The 11,683-nt window shown below is 49.3% G+C and overlaps 1 protein-coding gene across 1 annotated transcript; it reads right to left on the bottom strand.

The window, feature by feature from the left end:
• Window positions 1–737: 737 nt before the first annotated feature.
• On the bottom strand, window positions 738–9,575 carry LOC126529440 (uncharacterized). Its single transcript, XM_050177038.3, has 2 exons — window positions 6,844–9,575; window positions 738–3,467 (listed from the first exon to the last, which is right to left on the bottom strand). The coding sequence occupies exons 1-2, from the start codon at window positions 8,431–8,433 to the stop codon at window positions 3,060–3,062; spliced, it is 1,998 nt and encodes a 665-aa protein (XP_050032995.3). The 5' UTR covers window positions 8,434–9,575; the 3' UTR covers window positions 738–3,059.
• Between the last annotated feature and the right edge of the window lie 2,108 nt (window positions 9,576–11,683).

The raw sequence follows: 11,683 nt of genomic DNA, 5'->3' as shown, positions 1-11,683 counted from the left end.
TGCCACGCGCGGCTCGAGAGTCCCTTGCGCTTCTTCTTTTCCCAAACTCGTTCTCACGGGACCACAGAAGCGCAGGCCTACCATCGGCACTAACCTATACCTCAGCACAAATTGCGTTTCACCTCTATGACAACTAAATTATTTTTAAAGCGAAGGTTTCTTTGCCTACCAACCCTTGGTATGGCCTGGGTTGGTCGGCGGTCTGTCGGTGGGTCGCTGGTAGTGTTCTCGCCAAGTATATTCAACCTCACTTTTTAAAAAATCGTTCTGGCCGCGGGATTCGAACCCCGGTCCGCCAGCGCAGCAGCCTGAGGCTCTTACAAGAGCACTCACTTTTTTCTTTATTTATTTCAGGGAAGCAAAACCGTAGCACTTGCACTAAACATGCCACGAGTCAATGCACTGCAAATTTTAACACAAATCAAATAGGTGAAACGAGTCACGAGATTCACTACAGCTCTCGTATATTCCGCGTGTTTGAAGTATTTCTTCCTAGAAAGATGTTCTTCGTTGCTCGGGGAGGTTCGGCATGTCTATCAGTCATTCCTGTTCCGCAGAGGCTATGCAATCTAATTAGAAAAATGAGATTGTATGCCTTGGTTCTGTCTTTCGTTACATCAAGATATCTGATAGCGATAAGATTAACTTCTAATTTTATATTCAATGTTCTCTGTAGAACTTCCCAAAAGAATACTGCACCACAACATTCAACGAAGCAATAATCAATGGTATCTGGCTTTTTAATCAATGTACAATCTATGTCCCATGGATGAAAGGATCCCTTAGTCTTCTGTCACGTCTTCACAGGAAGCATCGAGGTATGAAGATTAAAAGAGGAATTCCTTGCTCCCGGATAAACAGACATTTTCTTAACGCGATTCAACACATCAGATACTTGATGACTGCTTGATGTAGAACGGTATACTGGCATGGAGAAAGTACACGTCAATAACAAAGCTAACCGACGGCTTACAACTTGAGCTAAATAAATAGGCTGTTAAAAACCTAGTCTGAAGAAAAAGGAAATAGTTACTTAATGTAAGCATGGGTATTTACCAAATAATTTATCCTATATTATCATTCAAGCGAAAAGGGGCCGGCTTAGCCAGAAAACGGCGACGACAACTACTCTGTTTATTTTTATCTCAATAAAAACAAGAATCACAGCCTTTATTGGAGGCTTGCATTTAGGCCACGAACGCATGGATGCTTCTCTCGTGCTAACACCAACCGACTCTCTCAGATGGTCGCCACACGTTCATTATGATGATGATTTACCATTCCATGGGCACATATACACACAACCAAAACGGGGTATTGGCGAAGAAGCGGGCGGTACATATCGTCCAAGTAGCTCTCCGAGATGGTAGCCGCGTCTTGATGATGATTATAATTTCCCACTATGGTGCGTGCCCACAAGGAGGGATCGGCCGTGAAACATGTCCATGTATTGATAATGATGACGATGATTTCAGTATTACGGCACATGCCCGCGACAGGGGATCGGCCAAGGACCGTGTTCGCCCGTTTATGATGATGATTATGATTATGATGTTTATGATGATGATGATTATGATGATGATGATGACGACGACGACGACGACGACGACGACGACGACTATTTCCATATGCCACTTGCCCACAACGGAGGTGTGCCCTAGAAGCAGCGCGGTACATACGATGCTACCAAGTATAGCTGTTTGAGATGACCGCCGCGTGTCTGATTGTTATGATTTCCATACAATGACACGTCCCCACAACGGGCGATCGGCAAAGAAACGGCCGGTACACTTGAGATAAGCAAGAAGAAACGAGGAAATACGAGTCAATGGCAATATTTGTCACATTGCGTAGCATGGGTGAGCGGGATCACGTATACTCGCGCCTGTTTCCGTTACGCCGAGGAGGGAGTAACGAAATGGGCAAATTTATATATAAGCATTTCACCAGTCGCTTTGCGAGAACCTTCTCTTGACGTAGCTTTCTTTTTTTTTCTTAATTAAGCGAACAAAAGTTGCGATGCACGAGTAACGTTGAGAAGAGCTTTAGGTTCGAAGCATTGTCCTCCCAGGCATGGTCCTTTGACTCGGGACAGCGATTTGCTTGAAAGGCTTGATTGATTTCGTCACATTCGAATGATTGCATTTTACTTCTCCATAGTCTTCATTTTACGTACAATGCATATGACTGAATTTTACATCTAGATACGTGGTGCAGTTTATTCACGGCTTTTTTTCTTACATCCTCCCTCTCTCTCTCTTTTTTTTCTCATATTGCTTTTAAATGACAACTCTTCCCGGACTATGCCCACGTCGGCAGAAATATCTGCGTTTCACCATCGGCATCTTCATGATTACCAGAAGTGTACACAGGTGACGAGGACGAAGCACCGCAACAAACGTTTCTCTACGTTTCATAACATGGCTCGATTACATTGTTTGATTCGACTTTGTTGCACGTTTGTTCACCCTGGTTGGTTGTAATTCCAAAGATAACTTATTTCTGGTGCTTGCCTGAAGGGGGATTCTTGACTCGCGAGGCAATGCAAGCCGTATCACGTCAAGTCAATTTTATATCGGCGACGCGGGTGAGTAAACCCATCTCCGTAAACATCAGTTATTCGATTGTATGCTATAGTTTGGGCATGCGCATGCTGACACATTCCGTATGAAAAAGGCAACCTGTCTTCTCTGAACAACCATTGTGGCGAGCTACGCTCTTTTGCGTTACCTCGACCGTTACTTCGTTATATCACTTCAAATTACAGCGTGACAAATGCATCAGCGGCTAGCTCTGTAGACCTTCCGCCATAACTTCATCAACGGTTAAAAAATATTAACAGTGACCCCTCCCCCCCCCCCCCTCCACCCCCTTCCTGTTGCGGCAATTCAAAGCTTCGTCGTTCACGCAGTCCCGCAGCCGACGGAGCCTGAGCGTATCGAAAAAAAAAAAACCAACGTTTGTTTACATATGACAGTGACGTGCAAAAAGAAGGGCGTTTGCGCCAAGGTGATCGACACTGCTACGGTCGCACCGCGATCACTCTGCACAATAGGTTCTCAGACGACGATGCAGCTGGCATTGTGCTTCCCAAAGCGGGACCACCACCAGCGGCAGCGAAAGGCGTCCTGGAATTCCTCTTCGCGCATGGCAACGTTGCAGGCGGCCTCGCCGTCTGGACGGCGGCAGAAGTGGCTGCAGAAGCTCGCGTAGAACGTCTGCCGGCCGGACATCTGCTCCATCGACTTGAGCTGGACGAAGGCGTCTCGCGAGTCGTTCACGTGCCTCTGCAGGGCCTCCGTGGCGATCCTCAGCGCGAACAGGCGGCGTGCTGCGGCTTTCTCTTCGTCCGACTTGGCGAGGTCCCACTGGCAGCTCTCGCTCGCCGACCACCAGAAGCGCTTGGCGTGGGTGTCGTCCACGCCGCGTCCTCGGTCCACGATGGCTCCGAGCACGTTTTCGGCCACCTGCGTGAGGATTCGTACAAGTTGCTCGTACATCGTCATCAGCGGCGGCAGCAGCCGTTTCTAATTCCATTGAAAGGACGAAGGCTTCGCGCAGGATATCTCCAGCTCCTGTCGTGCTCCAGCAGAGCCTTCACCGAGTGTCCCAACTAACGCTAGCCAAGCAGTTCAAGGAGGGAAAAATTTTAAAAACACAATGCAAGACACAGTTATAAAACTGATGACCGAACACCGTAGCTTTTAAAACTTTACTTAGCACCGGGTTTCCTTTTTTTAATCCTTTCTTTTTCGCTGGAAAGCTTGGCTAACGTTGGCAGAGAGACACTCTATACACACCTACGTCTGCAAAGTTCCTACAGACAGAATGGCACACAAAGGTTTTAGAGCGTTACCATTGTTGGTTTCAGAACGGGCACATTCGGGCAGCCGTAGTAGTACTGTGGACCAAGCTACCCATCGGGACGAGCCCGTACGCTCCTGCACTTCCAAGATCATCTATGTGTTAAACGAAGGGCCAAGGCGGAAACTCAAGTAGCGCTCGTCAGGTCTCGAGGGACATCTTGAGTCGCGGACATCGCAGCTCTTCGGCAGCGCTCGTCTTTCCGAAGTGGTTTCTCGTGAGAGCTAGTGAACAAGGACAATGTTGCTGCTTGGCATCGATGATTTACCAGCCGTATGAAATAATTAAGACAGACGCAGCGGGAGAGATGCGCTCCTGAGCGTCGGCCCGGCTGTCCCCGTCTAACATAGTTGCCGAGATTCGAGCCATGTCTTAAAGGCAAAGTCTTTCTGTTCCGTATCCGGTATGTCTCTAGCCGCTTATCGAGGGCCGATCCCGGAGCTAGTGCAGCTAAATATGTGGGCCGCTATGCGCTACTGGGTATGTGCGTCAAGGAGCACTGGTCGCCGTGTTGTACTCTGTATGTATGTATGTATGTATGTATGTATGTATGTATGTGTAGTTCATAAATGAACAAATAAAATTGTACGACGGATGGATTCGAACAGAGCACCTCTAGCATAGCAGTCCGATGCTCTATCCATTAGGCTACCGGTACACGCACCAGCAGGCGGAATACATCTTTCAACATTTCCCACGTTCAAGGGAGCGCGTTGAGGAGCTCGGCGCGTTTCCTCGCAACATCAATTATACGATCTTTCGCCGTAATCGATAATTACACGCAAAAATACTGATTTATTTAATGCGTTTTCTGAAGAACCTTACTCACATTACCTGTATGCGCTTTCCCTCCGCGTCAGAATTTGAAAGCCAGGTGGCGAAATATGTCTATAGGCGCGTCTGCGTTTCAATCGCACAGACGGGTTCACAGAAGCGGTTGTATTCTAAGACCTCAGGTTAGACGGTTACACGCGCTGGAACGCATTGTAACGCAGCTATATATATGCGAACCCTGCCAGCTTGTGACATCGTTACCCCGCACGTAGTGGCCATGCGTGGTAGTATACCTGCAGTCGGTGGCGAGGTTTCTGCAGCGAAGCATCTCGTCCCTCACGTCGCGCAAACGTGCCTCTGCGTGTTTGTTAATTGTCGGAACGCCGGCCGAGAAGCTCCTGCGAAACGCTAACCGCACTTGAAGCACGCTTTGAGGGCGTGCGCATACGCGCCAAGACCACTCGGTTATAGTTCAGATGCAGAAACAATGTGCTGCTGCGTGTGCGGCGCATGTGGTGGTGGTGGTAAAAACGTTTATTTTGCTCTATTTACATATGGATTATAGCGGTTCTTCAGATGCCTTCTTCCATCTTGATTTGCAGGGTTGGTGCCCCTAGTCCAGGGCCCCACTGAGGGTAGCTGCCGTGCGAGCACGCCTTACTAGCCCTTGCTGGACTTTCAGGATGTCGCTGGAAAGCATCCTCTCCCACTGTTCCGCACTCGGGTTTTCTATTATGGTTATTTCTTTTGCTTTTTGGCTGGCCCACTTGATAAGATATAGTGTGGGCTTGTCCCATGCTGCACGCAGCTCAATGCCGCAGGCGCCCAGATGGCGCTGCTGCGGCAATAGGAAGCCGAGCCTAGGGGACAACGTCGACGAAACACTGCAGTTCAAAAGCGTGCAGCGGACGCAAACATCGTACCGGCCGTGAGCATGCCACAGTACAGGAACGCCAGGCTGGACGCGAGGAGAAAAAAACGTCGACAAGACCCCGCAGCTCAGACCGATGGCGTTCGCGACCATCGAGTTCTTTGGGTCCACGTGGGTCTAATCCACCGGGAGGTGTGCCCCTCAGACTCGGATCCCATGCACGAGGCACCGACGACATGCCACGAGATAACAAACTACTACAAGCAAAAAAGGCGAATCTACCCGCCTCCAAACGCAAGCCTCACGCGAGCGCGAGCCTCGATCCTGCGTCGAATCCAAACTAAGTCGTTCCCCGGCCCACATTGGCTGGCCATAATTACCAACGGGCAATGGAACCCAACATGTCAAAACTGCACAAATCAAACATTGGCTACCCAAAATCACATTCTTTGGGGGTGCGAGGGCCTCCCAGGTCGCTCCTGCCAGCTCCCTCACAACGGACGTGCGAGGAGCTGCTCAGAACGCCGGATCAAAAACTACAAAAAGCGCTCGTTGCCTGGGCCGAAAGGGTCGCTCCTCGTGAGGGGCCATCCTAGGACTCGGGCCTGCCAGATCATAACTGAGCAGAATATCAATAAAGCACTTACCACCACCATGTCAGTCTACGCAGGTCCCGCCACGCGCGTTTGCATGGCCAGTTTATGTTTACTGCAGTTCATACTGCCACTGAAGCCTATGAGCCTCACCTCGTGTAATATTCTAACATGTTGCGATCGCATTCATCGTTTCGCTCTTATCGCGGAATTGTTCTTTAGTAAGTAAATCAATAAAGTTGTACGACGGCTGGATTCGAACAGAGGACATCTAGCGCAGAAGCCTGAAATTGTAACCATTGCGCCAGGGACCATTTTTTGTTACATAAGGCGTGCCTCATAATCGGATCGTAGTTTTGACGCGTTAAATCCAGGAAATTATTTAAAATTAATTAACACGTCATCATACGTCAAAAACGTGGGCCGATCCCGAAGACAGTGATGTCGAGTCCGGCGCTCCTCCTACACCCTTCACGCGAGTAGTGACGCAATAAAGTGCGTTGTGCAGTGACTCTGCCCCTATCTCACTCCCCCCCCCCCCCCCCCCCCTACCCAACTCGCTCAGGAAGACTTTGTCTTCCATTGACTTCAACTGGAGGTTGAATCGCCTTCCAATTTTTTTTTTTTTTTATGGAACATGGACTAGGTTGCTCGCATGTCTTGCTTCATCAGCTGCCGCGACCCGGCAAGGAACCCCACACTGTACCACCTCGGAATGTTTTCAGAAACGGCGTGGTTCACCTGGAAGCCGACGCCCGCGTAGGACATGCTGACGGAGCCGTGCTGATAGTACGAAGGCGGGTAGAACGCCGCGATCCTGGACATCAGCGTGTTGGTCGACGACAGGTAAATGATGTTCTTGCTGCGCCATCGATACCTGCTTGTGACGACGGGGTGCTCGTAGACGCTGCGCAAGTCGGCCGAGCTGCCCGCGTCCCGCGTGGTGAGCCACGCGTCGAAGAAGGACGGGTAGTTGTCCGGAAAGCTGGCGTAGATCCAGTCCACAGGGCCGGGGTCCTGCAACTCCGCCGGGAGACTGGCAGGTACGGAGACGCTCCGCAAGACCTTTTCCGCCGCCGTCCTCTTGCTAACGTTGGAGATGACGTCGGACTGAACGATCCACTCGACAAGGACCAGTATGATGCCGCGGACGACGTCGGCTGCCTTGTCGACGAAATTTGGAACGACGCCCCGCTCGTGGAGGTTACGCGCGATGCGCAGCAGACCGAAGGACTCTTGCACCGCGTGGAAACAGAGCGTCCTGTTGTCGACGCCGCTGTCCCGGTAGCGTTCGTCCAGTGGAGGCGCGAGATGGTCGAAGTCAGGGTGCACCATCCAGATGTAGGTGTACGCGAACGTCCAGCCGATCAAGTCGAGTGCCCGCCGGGCCGGAAGACGAGAAAGAAACGCAAATATGGCGCGCAGTAAGCGTTCATTGAAGACGAGGGCAGCGGTAGACTCTAGGAGAGTGTCGTTCACGGGCAAGTACTTCTTGAGAAGCGTCAGCAGCGACGTATCGTTGACTGTCGTAAGCGCAACGACCTTCTTGAGCGTGAATGTCTCGTCTTGTCCGTCTTCGTCTCTCAACGAGTCCAGCATCGACCGCATGCCCGTGTCGTCCCAGTACAGGACGCGAACCTCGTCGTCAGTGAGCGTTCCGGCGTCGCTGCTGTTGGCATTGAGGAGAAACTCGGCGACACTCCTCACCAGGCTCGCGTAATCCACCAGGGACTCGATTGCTCGCAACTGTCTCCTCCTCAAGAGAACCAGCGGCCCGGGTTCCCGGATGACCAGCCCCGAGACGTTCCCGACGATTTTGGAGACCCTGAGGTCGAACCATAGGGACACCTTCCAATTCACGGTCAGGTCGAAGAGGACTTCCAGGACGGTGGACTTCGCGACCGCGACGCCGTCGACCCGGCGGGGCCACGCTATTCCGCGCTGCCTCATGAACTCGGCGAACGCTTGCGGTTCTTTGAACGACCTCTCGAGGCATGTCCTGAACGCCCCGGACTCGCGGAGCGACGCGACGGCCACGTCGCCCGCGGACGACGGAAGACGTGTCCCTCCCGTCGCCGAGTCCATCGGTAAGCGGGCGTCGAGCGCAAGGTCCTTGGCGTACAGCCGCATCACCTCGTCCTCCAAGGTGGCGTTGTTCGGTCCCTCGCCGTCGTCGTCGGTGGAGGCCCGCTGGCCACCGTGCGACCCGCACACGTAGGCGTACAGGTTGGTGCACGGGTCCGACGCGGTGTTCAGGTGACTCTTGAGGAACTCAGCGTGCAGGAGGCAGTCGTCGGTGCCGCACGGTTCCGCGCCTTCCTCGTCCAGCATGCGCCGCAGCTGCCGGATGGCGAACACGGCGATGGCGGACAGCACGATTATCGAGAGCAACACGGCGCCGCAGAAGGAGGCGCGCGACGGCGTGGGTTTGGCGAGGATCAGGCGCGGCACCGAGCCCGACCGCTGTCGAGCGCGCGCCTGCGTCAGTGGGACGGACACGACACGAATGACACTCGCGCAAGGTTGACAATTTTTTTTTTTTTTTTTTTTGCCGTGACTACATCAGTATGTGGTTTCCCCTGCGAGGCCCCCATACCCTTTGTTCCTACTTGAAAGAAACTAAGCAAAAATTGCGAATACGTCGTGGCAGGCCGAAAACTAGTGTCATCAATCTGATTTCTTCGTTGACCTATCCTTAGGAAAGGCATCTTTGAGGTTCCTACTGAGCGAAGTACATGCGAACCGTGCGAGAGATTTACCCAGCTTTTCATGAACGTTTCACTATTGGCGCTCAAAAAGTCCTTGTTCATACCCACCTATCGTATTTACTCGATCATGACACGCACTCGGTATGCACGGCGAGAAATAAAAGGTACATACAATGCCCTCGATCATAACACGAGCCCAGGTTTTCGTACTTAGTTTTCTTATTAAACTCGTGCGTTTTTATTGTTATTTATTATTGTTATTGTTAAAGAGAGAGAGAGAGATAATGGCAATTTGTTCTAACTCGGAAAAAAATATAATTTACTCCATGCGAACCACTATGGAGCAGTCATTTTCACAGTCGCACGTTTGCTTATCCCTATCAAAAGTCCCGGAGAATCTCCTCATTGGCGCTGTCAACGTCAGTAGCTTGCCTGCTATTCCCGCTAACTCTGCACCACGTGACATTATGTGCCGAAATTTGTAACCCTTGTAGAATAACTGTTGCGCAATATTTAGATTACGCTAGCCGGAAATAACACACCACTCACGTCGTCGTATAAAATAAAATCTGTATAAGCATTGTATTTGCCTATGCAATTTCACCCCCTTTTGCCAAATGCACTGTATCATTCATGTTTTATTTGCTGCCATATGTGTATATCTGCTTCGTGTCGATTACAAATATCATTGTTGAAATTATGCAAACCTGTTTTCATCGCTATTTGTGAGTTTATAATATATGCCCAACCTGTAAGAATCCCACTGGGATTGACCCCAGTATCTGAAAATAAATAAATAAATAAATAAATAAATAAATAAATAAATAAATAAATAAACCAAATGTGAGCCAAAGCTCCATGGGACACACACCCCAGGTCTCCAAATATCGCCTCATTTCCCATGCTTTCAATATCCCAGAGGCGTCGCAACGCACCGCACCACCAGCATCTTCGTGATAGTCGAAAATTTAACAGTAATGCGGATCATGCGCTTATTAATGCGATAATTCATCATCATCATCATCAGCCTATTTTATGTCCACTGCAAGACAAAGTCCTCTCTCCCTGCGATCTCCAATTACAGTTTTGAATTCCAGTTTTGCCCTTATTCTGTTGGAAAATGTCTTGCTGAATATTTTATACAAAACTGGAAGTAAGCTGATGGGCCTTAAATTTTTCAATTCTTTAACGTCTCCCTTTTTGTGGATTAGTATAATGTTGGCATTCTTCCAGTTCCCTAGGACCTTTGAAGCCGATAGACAGTTCGTGTAAAGGGCCGCCAGCTTCTCAAGCATTGTCTCATGCCTCCACCATCTTTGATTAAATCGACTGTTATTCCATCTTTTCTTGCCGCTTTTCCCCGTTTCATGTCTTGCAAGGCCCTTGTAACTTCATCGCTTGTTATAGAAGGAGCCTCTGTAACCTGTTCATTACTACTTCCAACGGAAGTATCTTGGCTTCCGCTGCTTTTACTATATCTTCGAAATCACCGATAACATTACCCTGTCTATCTTTCAATGCATACATCTTGGCTTGTCCTAGCCCAAGTTTCCTTCTCACTAATTTCATGCTGCGTCCATTTTTTACGGCTTCCTCAGTTTTTCTTACCTTATAATTTCTAATATCCCTTATTTTTTCCTTGTTGATCAGCTTGACAGTTCCGCGAGTTCTAGCTGATCTCTTGAGTAGGACACTTTCGTTCTTTGTCGTTTCTTTATTAGGTTCTTCGCTACTTGGGAGAGCTTACCTATTGGTTGCCTTGGTGCGTTACTTCCTACCTCAACTGCTGCTTCTGAATCCCGCCTAGTTGCGGTTTAATTCATTACCTTTATGTTATCTTCATATCTCTGTTCTAATGCTACATATTTGTTTGCAAGTACCAGCCTGAATTGTACTGCTTTTACCTTTACTCCATCTAGATTGGCATGTTTCTTCTAGGCCAATTTATTATTTCTCTCTTCAAATTGCGGTGAATCCTAGACCTCACTAACCTATGATCACTGCACCTTTACCGTACGTAACACTTCAACATCCTGCACTATGCTGGGATCGGCAGAAAGTATGAAATCAATTTAATTTCTTGTTTCACCATTAGGCCCTTTCCAAGTCCACTTTTTGTTGCTACGCTTCCTGAAGAGGGTGTTCATTATTCGCAGCTTATTCCTTTCTGCGAATCCTACCAGCATCTCTCCTCGAGCGTTTCTAGAATCGACACCGTAGTTAACGATTGTCTGTTCACCCGCCTGCTTTTTCCTTCTTTTGAATTGAAGTCACCCATTACTACAGTGCACTGAGTTTGCACTTTTCTCATCGCTAATTCAACATCTTCATCAAACTGATCTATTTCATCATCATCATGACTGGAGGTTGGAGCATGGGCCTGCACTACATTTGTTCTATACATCTTATTAAGTTTTACGCGCACCCAATTAATAGTGTTCTTATGTTACTTCACGCACTCTTTAGTATCTACGGATCTAACCGTGTTTATTTCATTCCATCTGTGGTCACTGGACATGTGTCTGTGGGCATGTACCAATGAATGAATGAATTATGGGGTTTTACGTGCCAAAACCACTTTCTCATTATGAGGCACGCCGTAGTGGAGGACTCCGGAAATTTCGACCACCTGGGGTTCTTTAACGTGCACCTAAATCTAAGCACACGGGTGTTTTCGCATTTCGCCCCCATCGAAATGCGGCCGCCGTTGCCGGGATTCCATCCCGCGACCTCGTGCTCAGCAGCCCAACACCATAGCCACTGAGCAACCACGGCGGGTGCATGTACCAATAGACATATGTGCCACTTTTCAACGGATTACTTTGACACACACTGACATCGCTGGATAAGTGTCACTATATATGTGTCCCTAG

This window comes from Dermacentor andersoni, chromosome 8 (genome assembly GCF_023375885.2).
Source record: "Dermacentor andersoni chromosome 8, qqDerAnde1_hic_scaffold, whole genome shotgun sequence".
In the NCBI taxonomy this organism is placed as follows: Eukaryota; Metazoa; Arthropoda; class Arachnida; order Ixodida; family Ixodidae; genus Dermacentor; species Dermacentor andersoni.
Note: the sequence above shows the minus strand (reverse complement) of the source record. Positions and strands in the feature narration are given on the sequence as shown.